The sequence below is a fragment of the Xyrauchen texanus genome, chromosome 11 (assembly GCF_025860055.1).
Source record: "Xyrauchen texanus isolate HMW12.3.18 chromosome 11, RBS_HiC_50CHRs, whole genome shotgun sequence".
NCBI classification, from domain to species: Eukaryota; Metazoa; Chordata; class Actinopteri; order Cypriniformes; family Catostomidae; genus Xyrauchen; species Xyrauchen texanus.
Genome location: NC_068286.1, coordinates 10533678 through 10558212, shown reverse-complemented (window position 1 = coordinate 10558212; position 24535 = coordinate 10533678). Strand labels below are relative to the sequence as shown.

The 24535-nt window shown below is 36.5% G+C and overlaps 1 protein-coding gene across 7 annotated transcripts in view; it reads left to right on the top strand.

The window, feature by feature from the left end:
• LOC127651607 (guanine nucleotide exchange factor DBS-like) overlaps positions 1-24535 on the top strand; it is a 108034-nt gene that overhangs the window by 6641 nt on the left and 76858 nt on the right. For 3 of the 7 annotated variants that reach the window (XM_052137525.1, XM_052137523.1, XM_052137519.1), the window contains exon 1: positions 6081-6252. The exons of 1 other annotated variant lie outside the window; for it this stretch is intronic. In XM_052137525.1, the coding sequence (XP_051993485.1) occupies positions 6108-6252 (145 nt within the window). In that variant the 5' untranslated portion in view covers positions 6081-6107. Of the gene's footprint in view, positions 1-2642; positions 2806-6080; positions 6253-21655; positions 22106-24535 lie in introns of those variants that run through there. 3 more of the 7 variants (XM_052137520.1, XM_052137518.1, XM_052137522.1) reach the window with 2 other exon arrangements.

Sequence of the window (24535 nt, the reverse complement as noted above, 5' to 3'; positions counted from 1 at the left end):
TGAGTGTTTTAACATTTAAAAAATGGCCCCATTCACTTCCAATGTAAGTGACGCACTGTAATCCAGATTTTTCCCCTTTTTTAGAAAAAAATGGGCAATTCATAATACATTTTTGTGGTAATCAATATTATGCCACAAATACTGTCGATTGAGCTTAACTTGTATTGAACCCGGAATATGCCTTTAAAAATCTCCCAGTTGCTTAGGCAATGTTTGTCATTCAAAATCTAACCAACAATGATGATGTAATTGTAATATTTGCATACTGAATTGTGATCAGTCTGTTCTTTCTTGCATCTATTTAAAGCATCTATTAATAACTGAATTCATCACTGGCAACACAGAGCATCATACTTTTAAACATTTCACCTCTTTTTTTAGCATGAATTATGTGTGTGTCTCACCAGCTTTCATCAGTTCTAAATTGAATTGCTGTGTTAACTGGGTTCCGTGGTTGACGTAAACTTAATTTGGGTCTTTTCTCCTCCTTTAAGAGTGAGAGAGAGTTCTGTTTTCTTCTGTTACTTTCACCGTGATAATATGATGAGAACTAGAGGACTAAATTACATGCTGTGGAGGCCTTTGCCCAAACCTTGGCAGGAAATCTCTCTCTCTCTCTCTCTCTCTCTCTCACACACTCTCTCTCTCACACACACACTCTCTCTCTTGTTCTCTCTTTCTTCTTTTCTCTGTGTTCCCTTAAGACAGTGCCAAGGGTGAAACAGGGAGAGTAACAAAGCAAAACAGAGAATAACTGTTTAAAAAAGAGACAGAAATTCTCTCTTCTAATAAATAACTTAGACATGTGATTTGTGGTGTGAGTGTGTGAATTTGTTCTGTAAACTACATTTTTACATTTTCTAAACAAATTGTAAGTGGTGCTGGCCCATGCAAAATTCGCCACCACGATGCTAGGGTGTTCTAAGTAGGCTTCACACTATTCTCCACCGCATCCATGCTCAACTCACCACGTGCCCCACCGAGAGCGAACCACATTACAGCAACCACGAGGAGGTTACCCCATGTGACTCTACCCTTCTAGCAACCGGGCAAATTTGTTTGCTTAGGAGATGTGGCTGGAGTCACTCAGCACGTCCTGGATTCGAACTTGCACTAAGGTGTTCTTAGTATTTTTTAGTGTGTAGCTGATGCAAGTCAAAAGAGCCTACCCCAAGGCTCTATGAAATTCTTGTTTCAATTCTTGTTTTTAACCCATATTATCATCCACCAGTTGAGATAGAAAGTTTCTAACCCTAAGTATGAGCAATAATAATAGTGATATTTGCCTTCTGCACGTTTCTGTGGATCAATTAACATGTATAATGTTATTAGTTTCATAACAATGGAGTCCTGTGATAAGAGGATGACGCTTTACTTAAACTGTGTATGGTCCATGTACATGCAAAACCATAGTCACATAAAGAAGAATAGTTATAATAGTAGTAAGTATCATGCATTACATCCACAATGATCTCGCTGTGAATTCAACTACAGTAGTTCGAAAGTTCTTCATCTGAAATTGACCTATGCTTATTGAAATTGGAACCACTAAAATGAGGTATATTTCAGGTTACTGTAACATTCGGTACAGTAGCAACATTTTGACTCCTGTGTGATCATGTTGGTCTATCACTACAGACCGTGCTCTGATCTATCTTGTCATACCTGGCTCAAAGATGCGATATTAAGGGGAGATGACATGGCCCAAAAATAATTTATTACAACAAGAATAAATGAAACTAAACAAAATATTCTCAAAACTGGAGCGTAGGTCTGGCAAACTGCCTTAGCAACAGCTTAGAAGCGGCCTCAATTCACGACTGCATGCTGTATTAAATAAGTTGCCATGAAGAGATTCAGGTGTGCTTGAGTCACGCCCCGGTCACCAATCAGACCTACAAAAAAGAAGAAACAACCAAATCTGTTTGGGATTAAAGAAATGTTTCAGATGTGCATATAGTACCTGTGTTTTACATTAAATCACATTAAACTCAGGGGATTCTGTTAATGCAAGTGCAACTGAATGATTTCAAAAGATACAGGTTAATATTTATTTATTTATCTCTTGTTTCTGTTTAGAGAAAGTTAGTCAGTTTGGCCCCTAAGTGGCGCACAAGAATGCTAGAGATTAGAGTTTAGATTGTGTGTGTGTGTGTGTGTGTGTGTGTGTGTGCGTGTGTGTGCGTGCGTGTGCGTAATTAGCAGAGCAGAAGGGGATTTGTGCTAAAACTCACCCTCCCCTCCCCTCTCCTCCACTCTTCCCTTCTCCTCTCCTCTGCAAGAATATGCATGTGTTTTCTGCACACTTGCGTGAATGCCGGTTTATTTCTGAACAAACAGGAGAGACAAGATGTGTCTGCAAGCAGCATTGCATTTGCTATCTCTCTGGGGGTCCCAACAGAGCGAAGAAGCCCTCTGAGACCAGTGCTGGGCTGCTGTAGTCTTCCCAGCGATCTCTCGAATCAGATCATCCTGGGTTGGCATTTCAATGGTCTTTTTTGGTTCAGACTGTTGTGCAGCTCTTTAGCATCGGTCTGGACCGAATGTGGATTAATCCAAATAGAATTTGGGCTGGTTCTGTGAGGTCAGGCCAAGCTGGGACTGGTTGGGACTGATTTGAATACGTGTGGGCTCCAGCTTTAATGTCACTGCATGAGTTTCTTCGGGAGGGCCAGGACGCCCCACAGCAGATCCTGTCCCGGCTCTCCCAACTTCTCTATAACCTATCAGCTACGGTCTTACAGGGAGTCCCGTTCTCTCCTTTCACAACCGCAAGCCGCAAGAGCTCCTGGAGGGACTGGAATGGTGAGAGAACTCAAGATCAATGTTATATGTGAGAAAAAGCGAGAGAGTGTTGGCAGTTTAGTTGCTGTCAGATGGATATGTTTTGCTGAGGGAACAGAACAGAAATTGCTGACTATCTCTGTTGATTTGTGAGTCATTTGTTTATAAGTAAATCTTAAGTCACACACATAATAATGTATGAATTAGGGCTGCTCGGTTCCAAAATTGTGTTCCAAAATCAGATTTCAGGTTTTCAGATTCGAAGAGTCGATTCCAGACTCAAACCACGTCCACACTCCACACTCATTCATTTTCATTTGAAAACATGCCTCTCATCTACACTACAATTTTGTTTTCCTTCACTGAAAATGGAGACTTTTGAAGCTCTCCATTACCATATAATTTGGGAAATGGTGATGTTAAGAAACAAAAAATTTTGTTTTCGAATGAAAATATATTAGTGTGGACACAGCCTAATTTTCCCTATTCTTAATGAAAATGGGAGGTGAAATTTATAATAAACATTGCAATATTAAACATACTTTACACAATTTATGATTAATAGTACTTTGAATGACAAAAGATCACATTGAATCGATTCCCCTGAGTGTAGTCCGAGACTATTTAGCAGAAACTAAATAGGGCCACTTTTATTAAAATGAATGTGAGAAATTGGAATGCCCAACCAAGAAGCTATAATGCCCAATGGTCAACAGATATAGAAAGGAAGTCCCACCTTACTGGTAAAAGAGCCAATCACCTTTTAGATATAGACATTGCCTGTCAATCAACTCAAGAACGAGCATGCGCATTAGCTATACAAGCTGGGAGAATTTTGTTTTTAGTGTAATCTAAGGTAAAGAAGCACAATTTATGATACAAGCGTTGTACTGCTGATTTGAAATACGTTCTTTGATTGTAATCTTGACCAGCCATTTTTAAGATTTCGGTGCTCCCCCATTCAAGTAGATAGGAGCTGCTCTGTTATGACTGGAAATCAAACCTTCTAAGAGGGTTCCAAAGATGGCCGACGGTGGACTGACTTGCAAGAAAGACTTTGGCGTAGTCCTTCTAAGGAGTCGACATTTGATTCCCAATGCCTCGAAACCGAAGAATCAATTATTTTTGGAATTAACTCCCAGCTCTAGAATGAATGTCATTGCATTAGATAACAAAATATCAAACCAAGTGGCATTTAATTTAAATAAATATAGCATAAGCACACTTTTTAAGAAGATAATTTCATAAAAAGAGGTTTATTAGGATTCCAATGCTAAAAAAAAGGTAAACTTTTCAAAATGAAGACGTGTTGAACATAGGACACCTGTGTAAATGTGAAGGGAACTGAGTTTATACATCCATTAAAAATTACCTTAGAGTCAGTTGGTTAAATGTAATTTCAAAAAAGGCTCAGATAAGTGAAGTTAGTTTATCATTTGTTTGCAGATGCCACTTGAAATTTTTAAGTGTGGTGTAAGTGTCCAAATACTTTTGGGGGCCATAATAAGTAAAGGTTACTTTAGTTATTCATACTTTAGGTGGTGTGTGTGTGTGTGTGTGTGTGTGTGTGTGTGTGTGTGTGTGTGTGTGTGTGTGTGTGTGTTAGAGGGGTTGAAAGGTGGTTTCCTCGTGGGATCTCTCTCATCATTGAGATGCATGTGGATGGCCTTGTGCCCAGATCACACTGACACACATCCTCTCTCTCTCTTTCTCACTCTCAGACATTTTATGCTAAAGTTTTAGTTTCACAGTAAACCAGTGCATCTCAGAACAGAGCTAGACTGGTGTATTTAAGGAACACATAGCACGAGAAACAAATAGGCATGGCAAATAAATTTTATCTTAGATTCTCAGAAAGATAATTAGCTAAAGAGATAAACAGATTAGATAAACAGTCATACACACACACACAACAATAACAAGCTGAGCAAGTGCATTTCTTTGCATTACACAGTGGACTGGTTAGGCAATACACACAATCTCACAGAAACAAGGCACAAAGACAATTGCGGCGGTATCCATTCTGGAGAGCAGATGTCTGAAGTCGTAAAATGTGAGTAAATCTTAAGCCTCTCTATTTTTGTATCTCTCACTCTTAACAGGTTGCTGCTTAAGTCTCTGTGTGTATTTGCACTTTGATGTTTGACTTTCTTTGTATGTAGTATGAAATAGTTCCCAGCAACTTTGAGATACCACTCTGTGTTGTTTTACATCTATGCTTTGCATGCAAGTTTAATTGGACTTCTTCATGTGTGATATTCAGTTTTGTGGCTCCACATCGTTTAGACTAATTATAGACAAGCTTTGATATAAAAAGTGCAAAGTCTTTATTATTGATCCAGAGCTGATGCTTTTGAATGTTAGAAAAAACCATGTATATGCCCCAATTTGTGCTGAGTGACCAAATATCTTCTGCTATCTATCACTAGGCTTAAGTATTTTGGATTAAAATTTGGATTGTATCTCATTCCACATGGTTTGCGCTATTGTCATAAATGGTACCTCAAATCAGCTGGCTTGAAAAAATCTAAGATACTTTCATTGTTGGAGGGACCTGAGCCATATCATAGAGACTTGGGGTAAGGCTCTTTTGACTTGGGCTAGTAATGATCCACCAAACAACTACCCAGATCACTCTAACAACTTCATATCTACCTGCTAAAAGCCACTTCCAATCAGACATTTTTGGATTTATTCAAATGTGTTAACATCAAATTCTCCAAAGAACAATTTATCTGATTTATTCAATCCACATAAAAAGTAAAGATCTTACTCTACATTATGTGATCAGTTGTCTCATTTGATTCTTTTTTATTTTTTCCTAATGCATTTAGTTGACACTCAATTTTACTGAGCAATTGAAAACAAATTCTAAGCAATTCATTTTCTCTTCTGTATAGATGTTGTTCATTTGTCTAATAAACAGATGATAAGTTAGATGGATCTGATCTCATGCAGACAGATGGATCTGACCTCATGCAGACAGATCAAAATTGAGCCGGGCGACAAATGTGCACGTAGAGCTTTGTTGTGTTGCGTTACCTGCGTTTGAGAGGGCGTGACTGAAAACAACAGTGTCACGTTCCAAACTGCAGCATTCACACCTGAGAGAAAGAGAGAGAGAGACGGCAGAGAAGAGACTCAGAGAGGGAGAGCCAGAAAGTGATATATTGAGTTTGTGAAAAGGGAGTGATTGTTTGCAAGGGTGAGTAAAAACAGGATGTGACAGTAAAAAGAGAATGACTGTGAGAAAGGTAAGTACATTAGTGTGGTTTGAGATGCTTGAGGGAAGGAGGTGAAGGTGAACGGAGCATCAGGGAATAATGTTGATGGAGGAGAATGGGGAGGATCTCCAGCCTCTGGAGAACCGCAGGAGCTTGGTGAAGATCTCTTTAGAGGAAGTGGAGAGCTTCTACAGATTTACTGTCTCCTGTGACGGGCTGATCTGCGCCAAAAGCGAGTTGAAAAGTGAGTTGTTTTTTAGTTGTAAATGAGTCAACAAGAATGCATGTTTTTATAACCATATGCCCTTAACTGAATCTCAAATTTAAGGGTGCTTACACACTAGGGAAAGCTCAGATGGAGCGTTTGGTGCACGGAAGTACATAAGGTCTGTTTGGAAGGTGCGTACCACAAAGGGAAGGTATATTAATTTTAAATATTTATCTTTTTTACAATGTTCCAGTAAACATTGAAACTCTTCTCCGGGCTCTCTTTCCATAATTACTATCTTTTTAGTCTGAGAGAAAGATAATAGAGAACAGGGAATGAATACACCGCATTTTTTTGTTTGTCCGCCATGTTGGGTTTTTTTCCTATTTCACAGCACAACTAGTCCCACCTCTCTGAGATTCCCATTGGTCAACAGATGCTTACACCAGAGTGTGTTGGTGCAAAAGTTTAAATGTTCTCAACTTTGGGCCTGGGAAGCTCAGCAGGTAAATACTTTGACTACCACCCAAGTTCAAATCCAGGACGTGCTGAGGGACTCCAGCCAGGTCTCCTGTGCAACCAAATTGGCCTGGATGCTAGGGAGAGTAGAGACACATGGGAAAACCTCCTCATGGTCGCTATAATGTGGTTCTCGTTCTCGGTGTGGCGTGTGGTGAGTTGTGCGTGGATGTCGCGGAGAATAGCGTGAAGCCTCCACACGCGCTATGTCTCTGCGGTAACATGCTCATCAAGCCACATGATAAGATGTGTGGATTGACGGTCTCAGATGTAAAGGCAACTGACATTCATCCTATGCCACCCGGACTGAGTCACTACATCACCACAAGGACTTGGAGCGCATTGGGAATTTGGCATTCCAAACTGGGAATTTGGGGAGAAAAATAAAATAAAAAATGTTCTCAACCTTTGGTCAAATGATGGAGCTTCCTTGCGTTTTCCCTCTCTGTCCTTCCGATGCACCACCCCATTTAAATCAATGCATTTGCATCATTCTCTGACACAACGTTAACTCTAGTGTGTAGGGACCCTAAACCAAATCGTGAGTGCAGTAAAAATGTTATCTTAGAGAGAAAATGCAACCTCCGAATCAGCCCAATCATTGATTATGTGAACACGATTACTTCCTGGTTTCAATGGGAGTAGTCTAGCACCTGTGTCTCTGAGGCTGTTTGCGCACCACAAGAAAAGGTAAACACATTTGAATTGATGCAAAGGTGACTGTTGGGTGATGCAGCTTGTCAGTAATTCAGCAGAATGGTATCAATATCAGAGCGACGGAACATTTGGTAGCAACAGATCGACTTCCTGTGTGATCATGTTGTCTGGTTAGGGTTTGTTCTAAACCCCTAAACCAAAGTATTAAACTTTTGCAATTATGCAATTAATTCAGCCTGTATCGCTTAACCCTACTATTGTTTAAAAACAAAATAGGTCCTCCCTTCGTATTAGGGGTCAAATTGACCCATATTGTTTTCCATGCTATTTGCCAGAATTTAAAAGAATCAGGTAAAAACAGAAAAACTTTATTGTAGCTTGCCAAAGACTAAACAAAAATGAAATATATGAGAACTTATGAAAATTAAACCGTTTAACCGCCATTTTAGTATTTTATTGAGGAGTTTAATTTTCACAAGTTGTGACTATAAACCAACTATAACAACTATTTTTTAACATGTTATAATTTAATTGAATATTTCACAAACTTTAACTATCAACTTAATTTAAATTTAAAAAGCTGATTGTATGTCATGGACTCAGTTGACAGCAAATTGTGTTGGGCCTGGAGCCATTTTGATAACACTGGAGGATGACAGTCTGCCTCAGCTTTGTTTTGGTGCAGATGACCATTCTATTTTAGAATCTTTAGTTTTCCATGCCCCACACTTCTTGATTATTGCTGTGTTACTTTATTGCTATCTGATCATTTTAAGGCAGACCCTTCCTCTGAATCATCCAAGGAGAATTCAGTTTCTGAATTTTCAGCTTCGGAATTTTCAGCTACATTGCCCTCTTTCTCTGAAGCATCCTCTGTTTCTGAAACCTCTTCATCCATTGAAATATGGGGATGTAGATCTCCGACAACATGTCCCTCTGTCTCTGAAGTATCCTATGTCTCTGTTTCTTCACCTATTTGAGTTTCACAGTCACAATCTGTGAAAGGACATCTTTGGTTGTAAACCTTTTGGAGCTCATTTTATCATCTTTCTATGACAAAGTCTGTTGCAGCACTGAAAAGTAGTGTGAGAAAGCCCGTTTTACCCTCACAGGGAGGTGAGAACCAGACATAACAAAACAAAAAAAACATCAAATAAATGGAGTCATCGTAATAGTTGCACACTGTTATGTATACCCTGTCTTGTTTCACTGTTGCCCTTTTGTTTGCCATTTTTGTCACTTTTGCATTTCTTAGTTTTCACTTTAGTCCCTTATGTAACTCCATAGTCTCTTTGTTAGCGTTCGTGTTTTCTGTCATTGTTTTCACCTGCCCTCATTAGTTTGCCTTTTGCTTCTGTTAATCACCTTGTTATCTTGTTTGAGTTCTGTTCGTTCATTGGCCCCTTTTTCCCATGTTTATGTATTTATACCCTGTTTCTTTGTTCAGTCATTGTCTATCGTTGTTTAATGTTAGCCTGGTGTGTGTTTCCTTCCCAAGTCCTCTGTTTGTTTGCGTCGTGTTTAGTTAACTGTTTTTATGTTTTATTTCCCCATTGTGGGTTGTTCCTTTGTGTTTACCTGTTTGTTTATTAAATAAAGTTTAAACTGCGTTTGGATCCGCATCTCCTCGTTGCTCAAGCGTTACACATACTGAATTGTGATTAGTCTTCTTTCTCACCTCGATTTGCATACAGAATTGATATTGATCTTGTCTTCCTTGCATATATTTAACCATTTATAGCTGCCTTTACTGCACAGTGACTGTTTATTCTTGTTTGCACCCAACTGAAAACAATACACATGCTGAGTGTCATGACAATGGCAAAGTGGCTGTTATGCGACATTACATTTACACGAAACCAAAGCTTAAAACCTGTTTACCTAAAATATATCATTAATTTGCTGTCTTACAAACATTGGTATTTCCATATGGAAATGCAAATCTAGTTACAGTGTCTTTTATATTCTAGAATTCCATGGAAGCATTTGAAATTCTAGCTTTGATAAGAACTTCATGTAGAAGAATGGACTATAATTAGATACACCTGCTGACATATTCCTCTGTTGGTGTGGTTGACTAGCATGGGCTTCTGACTTGTGCTGTTTGAGAGTTTTGCATAGCCTTTGCAGTGGAATAGTGCGATGAAAATCAAACAAGGAAAGACTGAACTCTCCTGACACGCATGCATCACTGAAGTGATAAGAGAATACGAGAGCATGTCTTTATTTGCGAATGGGGCTGGTGAGGTTTACTTATGGTTGATCTTAAACCACTCTGTAGGTTTGATCTACACTTTATTTCTTTAGGATCAGCTTGGTTTATGCAGACTGACATTAAGTTTATCAACACAGGTTAAACAGAGTGAGCCATTTTGGCTCTGAGCATCCAGCATATGGTTGTTGTAGAGTTTTGCTGTTTCTGCCACTCAGGCTTCATATGCTGTATGCAAAAATGTTAATTAGTACTGCTGATCACCAGAGCGTCTGAAGCTATGGTGTCATCCCTCAGGGGAGCAGAGGCAATGCAGTAACAGACTGAAATGCTTAGCAGAGAGCTTAAGCTGCATGCATACAAGACCATACTTTGTTACATCAACCACTGCAGAATTTTATACATGTATATGGACCAGGGGTGTAAAGTAATGAATTACAAATACTCACGTTACTGTAATTAACTACTTCTTCCCAAGAATTGTACTTTTTTAAGTAGTTTAAAAATGGTATACTTTTACTTGAGTACATTTTAAGTGCTGTAACTGTACTTTTACTGCGCTATTTTTCCACCATCTGTGTTCGTAACTTCCTTGTCCTGATTTAATTTTTATCTATCAACATGATTGCTAGTGACAGTCTCGTGACTCCCATCAAATCAAATCACACGTAAAAAACTTGAACGGCAGCTGCAAATCTGCCGCCAACTTTAGAGAATGCCTCAAGAACAGTTTACTGCTGAACATCGCAGCACCTGAAATTGCTTTTTGCAGCGGAAAAGGCCAATTGCTTGATCGTGTCATGTGAGTTTAACTTGCTCAAGCCAGATATCAGCATTAATCCTGCCTCTAATTTGAAGAAACATATCGAGGTAAATTTCATATTTCTGTTTATTAGATTCTGTGTGTCAATAACGTAGCCTGTAATTTAACTATCTATCACTGAGATTATTGGGCTGCTGTGAGAGACTAATGCAATGTTATAAATATGGCTGAGCAATAATATTATCTAAATGTTTATCGGAAAAAAGAGAGATGTGCTCGATCAAACTTTTGAGTAGTTTTCTATATATCACACAGGAGTGGTCATTACATCAATTGCGATAGCACTACTGCTTGATTGATCTAGATAAAAGAGTGACTTTTTTTTCCTGACGACTCTAGCTGCGTGCTATTTGATTGACAGGTGGCTAATGTTTGAGCGCTAATGCGGCTAAACAGTTAAATACACTTTATAATTCTGCCAATGCCCATCTTGATGAGGATTTCATGTAAACGCAGTCATTTATGTCTAAAGTGAACTTAAACAGTGGGACAAAATGCGTATTTGTATCAAAATGTTGGACTTGAGGTGTACATGTTACCGAATTGAGCACTGTCTAGTAGGCTATGTCATATAAAGGCTATTAATCATAAAAAAATAACAAAGAAACGAGAAAACCACTCACTACTTTTGGCTGAATAACTTTAGTAGCTTTAAAAGTATTCATGTATTAGAACAAAACAGTGGCATTTTTAATAACAATATTTGTAAAAAATATGTTTTAATAATACCGGCCCTTAATGTAAAAAGTGTGTCAATTTGTATAATAAATTAGCAGGACAGTAGAGATGATAAAATATTTTATAATTATGCTTAGCCTTTATAAAGATTGAAAAGTATCAACATTTGTAGAGCAATACTTCACCAGAACATTCCACTTGTCACAAACTTCAGAAAATTGGGCATCATGCATAAGAATGAGAACACAACTATTTCTTGTCTTAAAAGATACAAGAACTAAATCAAGGTTGAACATTGTATCTCAAAAGGAGGACAATGTGGCCCCCCATATGCTACTTAAAGAAATAATTCACACAAAAATGATCTTATCATTTACTCACCCTCATGCCATCTGTCTATGACGTTCTTTATTCAGAACACAAATTAAGATTTTTAGAAGAATATTTCAGCTCTGTATGTCCATTCAATGTAAGTGTAGGGGTGCCAAAATTTTGATGCTCCAAAAAGCATGTAAAAGCAGCATAAAGGTAATACATATAACTCCAGTGGTTTAATCCATGACTTCAGAATTTATGTGACAGGTGTGGGAGAGAAACAGATCAATATTTAAATAAATGTTTGCTAGAAATTAATCTCTTCCCAGTAGGTGGCGATATGCATGAAGAAAGTGAATCACCAAAAACACAAGAAAGTGAAAGTTAAAGTGGAGATTGACTGAGCAGGGAAGATAATTAATAGTAAAAAAGGAGTTAAATATTGATCTGTTTCTCACCACATTTATTTTCTTCTGAAGACATGGATTAGACTACTTTTATGCTGATTTATGTGATTTTTGAAGCTTCAATATTTTAGCACCATACACTTTCATTGTATGGATCAAGATATTAAGATATTCTTCTAAAAATTGTAATTTGTGTTCTGCAACAAATTCATACACATCCAGGATGGCATGAGGGTGAGTAAATGATGAGAGAATTTTCTTTTTTGGGCGAATTATTCCTTTTTAAGCGTGATGTAGCCCCTGTACCAAACAAAAAAGCAGCATTTTTTTTGCATTCTTTGCATTGTTTGAACATGTTTTATGCACAACAATAACGCTCTGTCGGCATTAAGGGAAATTTAGACCCTACACATGAACTGATTTTAATGTAATTGTTTCATACATTACGATTTAAAATGGTGATCAGTGTATTGAAAATAACTTTGTATTTCTCCTTTTATTTTTTGGAATCAGATTCATGTAGTGTTTATCATAGATAAGTGATGTATTTTAAAGTTGGCATACAGTGTTCATTATAATGGGGCATAGGTTTTGCAACTCGGTACTCAATACTCACTACTAATGAGTACTTTTAAATGAGCTACTCTTTTACTTTTTCTTGAGTAGTTTTTAGAATAGCTACTTTTTCTCTACAGTGTTTTTTGATAAGTAACAGTTCTTCTTCTTGTGTATGATTTTTCAGTACTCTTTCCACCACTGATATGGACTGATCATGTTAAAGCTGATTTTATTTATTTATTTTGTACATCCATCAATGATAGATATCAATACGTATACACTAGGACTATGCCATATTGTAAAATGTATAAAGTCAACATGAAATAAGAAATTATTTCATAATGTAAGTCCCTGGTCATATTATGCATGATATATTGTGCATATTATTCCAAATAAAAAAACTTTTGTCCACGTAATAACTTGCTCTGCCTCTGAAATGCTTCTTTCAACCCCTCCTCCAATCACCTGGCTCCATTCTGGTATGTAACATCCACTTTTCTTGATCCAACAAATTCCCAATGGGTACAAACAAGTCATGTCCTATTTTTTTTCTCTCTCTCTCTCTTTGAAAATCCTGAGTACATGATTATGGAAGTAAAATGGATTCTGAATTTTCATGTTGACTTTAAAGCATTTAAGTACATGACAACAAAATGTAGCTACCTATGATACATCTTGGCCTTATGTCTGTCTCCCCCTTTGACTTTGCTATCAGAATGTATTAAAGCAATCGTCCTCCACTTGCTCACATTTATTTGCTCTGAGTAAATGTCTGCCCTTGCGGAGTTCATGTATACTCAGCAATACTTTGTTTTGTAGAAACAGCCAATGGTGTAGTGTTTGTGTGCTCAAGCAAATCTCATTATGTGGTTTTTAATATTTCCAGAGGCCAGCATTCACAATCCAAATACAGACTCAAAAACGTATTTACAGCATTCAGAGATTGGAGCATTCACCATAGCAGTTTAATGTTCTTTAATTTTGGCTTTGAAATTAACTGATTTGACACACTGTGTTCATATCATTTAGAGGGAGTTATCCTCAAAGATGACGGTTTAATTTCAGCTTGAATTAAAGGGAAATGCCACTTTGATCCCATGTCTGGTTTCATGATGCTGATGAGGATACTATATGCTTGTGGTCTGGCTGACATGAGCTAGTTTTGTTTAAGGATTTCCCTTTATAAATGGACTTAGTGTGTGCATGTTCTGTTTGTGTAATCCTGTTTTTCATTCAATCAAATATGAATATAAAAAGATAAAAATAATAAAAAAGAATGTGTTCTGTCTGAACATTCACTTTGAACTCCCTTCGATTTAATGCAACTCTGCAAATTGTGTTTGTTTTCTGCAGAAATATGTGATTATTCTGTGGAAATCTGCATGCACAGATCGCATATGGGCTTAATGCCCCCATTATTTTACCCCCATTATTTAATATTAGTATGTCATTTTTCATTGGCCGTATGACCATCACCTGCCCTCCTTTGTCTTTACTGTCAGTGTTTCCTCGTGGTTGCTACCCTTCTTACCCTAGTATATAGTCAAAAATACTTTGTTTTGCATCTGTACTCAACCAAGTGTCTTTGGGTTTTACCATTTTCAGAGTCTGGCATTCACAGACTATGATAGACTCATTCATGTATTTAGAGGCACCAGTGTAATTTGATCTTCAGTTGAGTGATACGTTTAGAGGATATTATCGAAGGATGTTTCCTCTTGCTATTGTCTTTGTTTGCAGAATCACATATGTTTGATGAGCCAACAGTTTCCCCAATCATTTGCTAATCATCATTTCTGCATTTGCTCAATTCAAAACTCTCTTCCTCTTGTGTCCTTTCATGTAGTTTTATATCATCTAGTGTGTATATATATATATATATATATATATATATATATATATATATATATATATATATATGTGTGTGTGTGTGTGTGTGTGTGTGTGTGTGTGTGTGTGTGTGTGTGTGTATGTGTGTGTATATATATATATATATAACATATTTGAATGGTATTTTTACATTATTTACTCATTAAGAAATAATTTTCCTCGTGAAGTTAGGATTATCGATTTCACGCATTTTATGATAATTGTTGGAACATCTGGCCCCAACAAGAATAGATGAATAAGACCACACAATCTCTAATCCCTCAAGTCTACATGTTTGGTAAAATTGCAATATATAAACTGCATTAGCTGCTTGCAATAAATTTGATACTCTGTGAAACAGACTGTGATTCTGTTTGGGTGTCTGTGCTGATTAAATCTGCATGATAAAGGGGGTGTGGTGACATGAATGTCCTCTGAGTGCAGCTAACTGCTACTGCTAACTGCCTGTCCAGACATCCATCATCCCCCCACAAGCCAGAGAACATTGTGGACAGATATGTGGGTTAATGTCCGAAGATTTAAAAAGAGAAGCACATTCCCAGTGGTTAACAATTTAGTATGTTATTAAAAGGAAATGCCAGATTTTACTTAATTATAAAGAGGACATTTTCTCTCTCTCCTTTTAGGTACATAGGCTTCACAGGATGTTCTTGTACCGTTGTTGTTGTTGTTGTTGTTGTTGTTTGTTTTGTAATAAACCAGATGTGTTTTCATAGTAATATCCTGTGGAGCAAGGATGAGATGGTATTCATGTTGTTCCTGGGACTTCGGACACATTTGTTTTCTTTTGAGGTGCCTGTCCTAAATCTACCTTTTGTTTTTCAGGCTTATTAAAGTCTGTTTGCTTTTCATTAGTGGTATGGAAAGATCAAAAGAGCAAACAAAAATGACATGATATGAACAGCAGTTCGGCTCTTCTCCATGTGCATGTTTTGTCTGTATGTGTAATCTATACGGTTTGGACAAACCAACAAATCCTTTATTTTTATTATTTTCCGCAGTTTGGAATAATAGTAAAGTCATCAAAACTGTCAAATAACACAAATGGAGGTATGGGAATATTTTAGTGGCCAAAACATTTTAAAAATCTACATAAAACTATCTTATATTTTAGTTTCTTCATAGTAGCCGCTCTTGGCTAACCAACATGATCTCATGAGAATTTGTATGTTTTCTTACATAAAGTTTGGTTCTAGTATCTATATTTTCTTACATATGCACAGATACCGAAACATACAATATTGGCGTATTGACAGAATTTAAAACGTCATAATTTTATGTATCAACACCTTTAGAAATGTACAAATGTTTACATCTGCTGATTAAATAGATGAATATTGAATGAATGGAATTAATCAGTTCATTTAATTGCATTTATAATCAATGAGATTAGTTGAATGTTAAATGCCGTCACATTTACACAGTTGATGCATTTACCTAATTTGATGGTTTCATTCGGTTCTGTGATTTCTGATGCCCATTATCAGCATTTTAAATCAAAATTTCACTTTAACCAAGACTAAACATAAAAATGTTAAAATTACAAACAATTCTGCAATTGTTTAATAATTAATTAAGCTTTTAATTTGTATTTTGTTTGCCATGGGACACACACGTTTTCAGAATTTAAACAGAAAATAAAAATAAACCACAAAAGCACCATAAAACAATCATACACATAGTCAGTTTTATTTGTTCACTGTGATCCAAATCTTTGTGTGAGGAATAAACCCAAATGCACGCCACAGCGCCCTCTGTAACCGTCGGAGTAGCGGCTGTAAAATATATATAAATGAATATATTGTAACAAATTATTGTCACTGTACATTAATCTGCCTGTTACATATTTGTATGTGGTTGAAAAGTGGTTATGTTTAGGGGTTGGCGTAGGATCTAACAGGGATCTAAAATATCTATAAAACAGTCAATAAAAATATATTTATTGTTTTAGTGTATAATAGATCATCTTTACAAATATATTTATAATGGATTTTGAAATATTTAATGTTTCTAAAGCTGTAAATACGTATTCAAAACATCGTTTAATCTAAAATAATAACATCTAAAAATAAACAAATGTAGGTTTAAATGTTACAATGATTAACCTACAACCAATCAACTTTGAGGTACTTGGGATGCTATTTTCAAATTGTTGGAGTTCCCATGTATGCTGGACATTTCTTGGCTGCTTTTTTCATTATCCATTATTTTAAATAATCCATTAAAAGTAAAATATAATAAATAGTTCATTAAAATATTAGTTTTATCAAGAGATTCCTTTGTAACCACAATTTATATTTTGTGTCAACTCAACCAGATGTCCCCAGCTCAAAAGTTTTTGGATGAAAAAAAAAAATAATAAAATAAAAATCATGTGAAAGAAAAAAGATAGTCAAAGCCAAAGTATATTATTTTTTTTAAATAATTTTGGATTTAAAAAAAATAAAATAAAGTTATAAAAGTGGACAGGTCATTATTTTATTTGTACACAGTGATTGGTTTGAGTATAACTTTAAGAAATGTTTTGTTGCATTATATGCCAAAGGCGTGACTTGTTGTTTCAACTTGAATGCATTGGCGCCAATGGTTGCTTCAATCAACTTAAGCTTGCGATGCTTTTGGGAGACGCAGCCCAGGGCAGTTATTCTAACTCTGCATTTTAAATTATGATAACTAAAACGCAATTATTTTTTTTTTTTTTACAGTGATGTAGTTCTTATTACTCCGAGGTATTAAAGGTATCTTAATATCCTTCTAGATTCTGGTTCACAACAAACTTTTTATCTTAAATTTTTTTAAGGCCCTATATGGTTCCCAGAGATATGGGGCTTTCAATGTGGCTCCATGCATAAATTGTTATATTTATTAATTGATCGAAAATGTGGGTCACATGGCATAAAGCTATTTTATTTTTATTGCAAATAATGTTGAAACTAGAACTGTACCTTTATTTATTCTGATCAAGAGGGTAGTTATGGGTCTATTTAAGCATAAGCCTTTAAATCAAAAATCAAAAGACTTTTAAGATCATTAGAAATGTAAATTCAGGCAAGTGTCCAAAGGTTGGCTGGTATATGTACCATCCCTAAACAAACATGTATGTCTGTAAACAGACATGAGTTTCCAGTGGTTCGGTGTTTGATTTGAAACTCATTTGAGAATGCTGCTGTGCTTATCGCCTGAAACTGGTCTGTGTTGTATTCTGCGTGGACTGAGGGTTTGATTGGTTGCTGTAAATCTTAGATGTCCTGCTCTGACCAAACCCATGCAAATACCCACCAAAGAGAATGATCATGTGACCAGCCCGTGCATGTGCGACATTCTCCACCCAAATCATCTGAAGGGGTATTTTGGTTGGTCAGATGACCACTGCATTGCACAAATCACATCCTCAAGTGATTTGAAAATTCCAGCATTCTAGTGAAGACGTATTTCTGCAGCAATTCAAGATTTACAGGAAAACAGCTAATATGAAAGACCATTTCCTCCTAACATACGAGGAATCATGTGCTATCCCAAAAGTGGCACTCAGTAAAAATTCAGTCCTCCCATGTGACTCAACTGAGCACAAGATTTAGTTTGAAAGACTTTCGTAAACACTCAAACATCTAAAATGTTACAGTTATATTAAAGCGAATGAACTAAATCAGTCAGTCTACCTTAAAAACTTTAGAAAAAGAATACATATTAAACAACGTTAAAGATTTAGAAAATGTATTTAATACATTTACATAGCCTAACCAAGAAACAATATTATAGATATTAATATATAAATCTTAAGGGGTTTGGACTCAAACTTGTTGAAGTCTTTTTTGCTGTTCTAAAGTGAATTATCCTTTTATGGGTTACAAAAAAACCTGTAAGGGGAACTTTTCGTGGCATGATCACTTTGTTCTTCTTTTTTGCTTTTAAAAAGAAAATGACAGTTTTTACGAGATATTTTGTGGGATTGTAATTTTATAGGGCTGTATTTGTCTTCTTGTGATGTAGGATTAATTTATGTTGATTAAAAGGGCTGGTCACCTACAACAGCAAATGCAATGTCAGTTAATCCATCATCAAACTCGTTCCTCATCCTGTTCTGATCATCTGTTTGATATACAGCATGTTACATAATTTACACACTGTCTTGTTATTCATTTTAGATTTGAAAGTATTGGTTTCATGTTCTGCTGAGTGGAAGAATTAGACTCTGCCAGAAACAGGATGTCTAACAGAATTTACAGAAACAGACTCCTGTTTTTCCTATTAAACTGCTGCAGCGCTGTAGAATTATGTAGGACAGCCATATGTATCCTGTTCAACTGGACACCACATCTATTAGAATGAATGAACCTTGAATCTATTTTTACTTTATGCCAGCTGGATGTTCGGCAGCTTTATGGTTTTTGGTTGAAATTGAACTAGTTGAAATGTAGTTTAGGAGTAAGTGCGACTGTTAATAATGCAGCTCGTCTTCAAAGACATTGGAAATTCAATTGCAATGCATGAATTTCAGCGTTTCCATTCACTTTTGCGATTGCATTTGAATTATGTCACAATATATACACCCACAAATAGAAAACTCTATTTCAGAAAATATGAATAAAAAATTAAGTTCCATTTAAAAAAGCATAGAGTTTAGAATTTGCTACTATAGTAAATGTGACAGCATGTTTTGCAGTTTGGTAGGCAGATATCACATATAGACGATGTCATTTGAGCAGGGCTGCGTTTCCCAAAAGCATTGAACTATTGGTGCCAATGGTCTCCATGATCAACTTAAGCTTGCGATACTTTTGAGAAACGCAGCCCAGGGCCGTTTCTAGGTGAACTAGGGGGTCACCTTGGGCGCCACCTGATGGGGGTGTCAATGAATAATCCAAATACACAGAACTTTCGAGCTGCTGTTGCCGAATTCATGTTGTGTTCAGTTTGGGCTTTGTATTTCTTAGATTAAAACTTAAATAATTGTTTCAATCTTTGATGTTTTTATGACCCAATACCTCAGATTCATTAAGAGACTACAAGAAAAGTCTGTACTTAAAAAAAGTCTGCTGGGGAAATGTAGGGGAATATAGTGAACTACTGAGGCAAGAATGTGATTTAAATGTTGGAAAAACTTAAAAGAAATGGTCCCCAGGCTAAGCACCTAAAATATACTTTCCCTTATGCATTCATATACATTCATAACCTCAAATCTTGAAGTTGAACTAAAAAGGGATGGTAATGTCTCATTGAAAAGTGTGAATAACAATCAGTTTTTTCCTTTACTGGATTTAGAAGCTTCCAAGTTTGTTTTACAAAACAACACTGGAGCCTAGCGGATCTTGCTAACTGGCTGAATGTTACTGATGCAGCCTAGAAAGGGCCATTGTGTTTGTCTTTGTAACAGTGTACCCCAGCCCTGCTTAAATCATCTCTAGTGTGTGACTGTCTCAGATGAGCATGGAGAGGGTATATATAGACGGACACATGATCAGTGTGGAGAGAGCCAGGGAATTTCCAGAGTACTTGTGTGTCTAGAACTTGACCTGCATTTTAAAGTCCTCCTGTTGTTTACGGCCATTGACCTTCAGACTATGAGAGAGCCTTGAGGTGAAGACTGCATATGAGTTACAGTGAAAGTATACTTTCCCAGACAGCACCGATACAGGTCCACTTTTCTGGAAACGTACCTGTGATATTGTGTGTAGCACATTAAAATGCATGGGATAGTGTTGTTTAGTAAGATCTGAAAATTAAAAACAATGCTTTTGAATATTTTTAGTAAAGTTTACTTCGATGTGATAAAAAAAAAAAAACATTATTCAAAGAAATTAAGTTATTTTGAGGTTCTAAGTCTATTTTGTCACCATTAATATCTTGAATTTCACCACTGACAATTTCCAAATACTTTATTGGTGTGTTTGTTTAATATACAATATTGCAAAATCATCCATTAAAGTGAAGAAAAAATCAAATCGGGTGACCGTAATGATGATGATGATAATAATAATAATAATAACAATAATATACCGTAATATACAATAAAATATACATTAATTAACATTAATGCACATTAAGAATACTGTAACAGAGATCACACAGGATTTTAAGTTCCATCAAAGGCGGTCTGTTCCAGCCACAAACAGGTGGTTTAGTGTGTGTGTGTGTGTGTGTGTGTGTGTGTGTGTGTGTGTGTGTGTGTGTGTGTGTGTGTGTGTGTGTGTGTGTGTGTGTGTGTGTGTGTGTGTGTCTTTCCCAGGCTCTTTGTGAATACAGAATCGACATACTGCTCCATTCACTCTAGTCCTATGGAATCTCCCTGTCAAACACTATAAAGGTTTCTCTGTTCTAAAAGCTGTGTGTGTTTCTCCATGTGTTACCACTTGATGTTTTTGGAAGTAGCCACTACGATTTATCAAGCACACTTGCTCTCTCTTGGTCATATTTTACTGTCGCCCTTTTTTCTTTCACTCTTTCTTTCACTCTTATTATTTCGCACTTCAGCTCTTTAGTTCTTTCTTTCGCTCCTTTCATTCTTTCATTTTTTTCTTTATTTTGCTCTTTCTTTCATGCTTTCGCTCTTTCCTTTCTTTCACTCTTTTTTCTTTCTTTCTTCAGCTCTTTAGTTCTTTGACTTCTTCGTTCTCTTTTTTCCGTTTACCATAAAGATAAAAAAAAGACTGCATATGGCAATAATTGTAATTATAAATATACACTGTAACTCTGAATTTCTTTTTTACCCCTTCAGTTTATTGTACTTTATTAGCATGACACTACACTTGCATTGCTATAGCAGTGCAAAAATAATACAAATGAAGTAAAATAATACAAATGTAAATTAAATTTGAGTTAACAAGTGTTAACAAATCAATTAGAACAATACTTTAAAAATACAATTAAAATTGAACTGAGAAAATTTGACAAAGGAATAAATTACACACCTTACTTTATTTACCTTAATTATTAAAAGGATAAATATATAAAATATATATATACAATTTTAAATATTCCAGTAATTGTAATAAACATTTGTAATGAATACTGTGTGTGTTCGTTACAAATGTTTATTACAATTACTGGAATATTTTGTTTTTTATATTTATTTTATATATTACAGTACAGTAATCACTCACTTTCACTCTAATAGACTGAGTAATATACTAGATGTTCATGGAGTTATGTAGACAGCTGTGCTTTTATATGCTCCATCCCCTGTATTTTGATTGGCTGTCTATTATTAATCCACTGAGACCTGGCACGGTAATAAACAGTGAAAACTGGTCCCATGTCATCCTCCATCTCTCTCTCTCTCTCTCTCTCTCTCTCTCTCTCTCTCTCTCACACACACAAACACTCACACACACACTCACTCACTACCCCTCCCTCTTTCACTCTCAAACCTGTCAGAGGCAGAGCTATGTGTGTGTGCCCATGCAAGAGCTTTTCCTCTCCCCCCACACACACATACACTGCTACAGAATTTCATTCTAGTCTAAGCGGCTGCCCCGAAGATTTTACTCATTTTAACTTTATCGTCTGTTGCTTCCACCTGTACGTATGTGTGTGAGCGAGTGTTGCTGAGCAACGAGGGGAGTAACCTGATGCCGGGAGAGTTCATGTATGTGCCTGTCCATGTGTGTTGCAAGATGAGGATATGTGAAGTGCGTTGACAGACAGTTTATCCTCGTTAAATGCACAGCAACTTATGTGAATCCCGTCGTAGGATGAAGCCCCAGAGATAGAGGCACCTGAGACAGGAGAGTGACCAGGAAAGGTGCACTCTGAGCGGGATGGAAATCAACCGAATATCCCTGCTCTGCCAGGATATCACCAGACTATGGCTACAACTCAAAGTGATGACAGGTATGAGACTGGATTGGTCTTTAAAGCCAGTGAGACATATAGTGGTAAATCTGTTGAACCGGTTCAAAAGCGTCCAGTTCAAAGTTGATGTTGGTCTTTGGCTGTGTTGAGTGTAGACTGCAGTTTTTTTCAGGGAATTAACATTAGGAGATGTTACTAAGTGAGTTTTTAACTACATTTGGACAAAACATTCCTGCAGTAGTTATGTTTGCATATTTTGCTTAGAGTTTTGTGTTTGGGGGGTTTTGATTGTTTAATTTCTGTCATGAGGTTTGTAATTTGAGATTGGGTAGTTGATGCTCCTTTTTTATTAACATCAAGATTGTAGGTTAAATTAATGTAAATTGTTTTTTCAAACTTTTTGCCCTCACTTGTTAATTTTAAATGGTCCTACATTGAGACAAATTAAACTGCATGCATAGTAATATAAAAAGAGATGCTGTTTAAAATAATTTAGTTAATAAGTTATTTAAGTTTAACATGTTGCACAGCAGGACATGGCAACTTCCCAAAATAATTTCATGTCTATTTCCCTAATATTCTATTTGTTGTAATTCTGGGAGTCTCTATTATTGTTTTTTACTGTACTTTGATCTCAGAGCTGTATGTATTTTGGGTTATACGTTAAACTTTAATTAGCTAACAAGTTAAAAGAAATTCAAATTTTAATTTGTACCCCTCCCCTTCCTTTTCACTCTCTGAGCGTGAGATGCATATCTGTCGGTGTCAACGGTTGGTAATAGTTTCATTCTAGTTCATTGGTTGCTCTGGCCATAAGGTTAACCTTTGACTCTGGTCAGGGTTTGCTTCCAAGAACCCACTTGGACTGGGGCCAAAGGTGTCATTTCAGATTCAGAGCTTTGCTAACCTGCCAGTCTGCTCAGTGGTGGTCTTGCCATGGGGTTTGTTTCTGTCTTAGCTTCAAATGATCTCTATGGATTCAAAAGTGTGACTTCACTGCTTTCAAGTAACAGCACATCAGAGGATATTTCCTTATTGAATCTAGACTGGCATGCTCTCGTTGTAACTATGACCTCAGGCTGTATATATAAACGCTGTAAATTAAGTTCTATTCAATTTAGCTTAGCGTGAATGGAAATATTTTTACAGTCAGAAGCATTTGCTGAAATATCACATGGTGTCGGCAGAGCGTTGCACCAGGTTTTAAGTTTGGCTTTATTTAGTTGATTATTTCACATACTATGGTTTAGATCACTTTTGGCTCGCCTTTAATAAGAGAAATTCCAAACCGGTACATACACAGATACCTGAGCACTGCAGGGTGTATTTTCCACCATTTGTAGAGTGGCATCCAAGAACACACTGTCTTTCTTTAAGTGTGAGAGGGGTGTGAATGGGTGAACAAATGTAGTGAGTTGTGTAACTCTATTTCTGTTCAAGAAGGGTTTAATTGGGTGTTCTGGATGAATGAATACTGGGCCAAGTCAAAAGTCTCAGTGATATTTTGGTCTTCTTTCAGTGTAATTCTATGGGATTTTTATCGTTCCATTCTGCTTGAAGTAATTGCACAACTATTCACATTAAACCATATACCATTTAAGGTATCATTCATGTCCGTTGCACAAATGATGCACCAAAGATTAATGTTTATGGCTTGAGATGTGAACATACCCCTAAACCGAAATGATGAGCTTTAGTAATTGTGATGCTTGCAAACACCTCTAAATATCTCCTTTTTACAAGTTTGCACAATCAGTATGCTACATTACTTTCTTACTGTTCTTTTTAGTACAGTTTCACTCACTTTTAGGCCTGATTTATACTATGGAAAACGTTTTTTCTCCTGGATGGACTAAAGTACCCTTGGCGAATGAAGCCAGCGTTTATACCACGTGTGGCGTCACTTTGAAATAATTTAATTTAGGGTGTTGTCACGATGTTTAACGTAATTTTCCTGACACAAGTTAAGCCAATAATGAAGGTTTTTCTCTCCATGGACTGCCGCTTTTAGCGCTGTGTTGCTTCTTTGTTTTATTAAACTTGTCACAGAGCCCCTTCCACTTTTCAAAAATCCAATCGCTCCCTGCTCATTTGTCTTGGCCATGATGTTTTTGTAGAATTTGTGTTGCAAATCATGTAAAAAGTATACTTCTGCACAATCTCTTAGAGACCGGCTTCAAAGTTATCCATTTTAATGACAGTAATCTAGGTTATCAACTCCTTAGCTGGCAATTGTAGCAATTATAAATAAAAATGTTTTTACGTCCAAACCACACCCACTATTGGTTTTAACCAATCATCAATGCTCTTTGACCAGCCTAGCTCTCCAAGGTCAAGAATTTCAGAGATGTGTGCGAACAGGAGAAATCTCACCAAACGAACACCTTGGTAGAACAAAAACGTCACTGCACTTTGTCATCATTTGTATGCAAACCAAGCAAAGCCTGTTCACCCAGTAAGTATAAATTA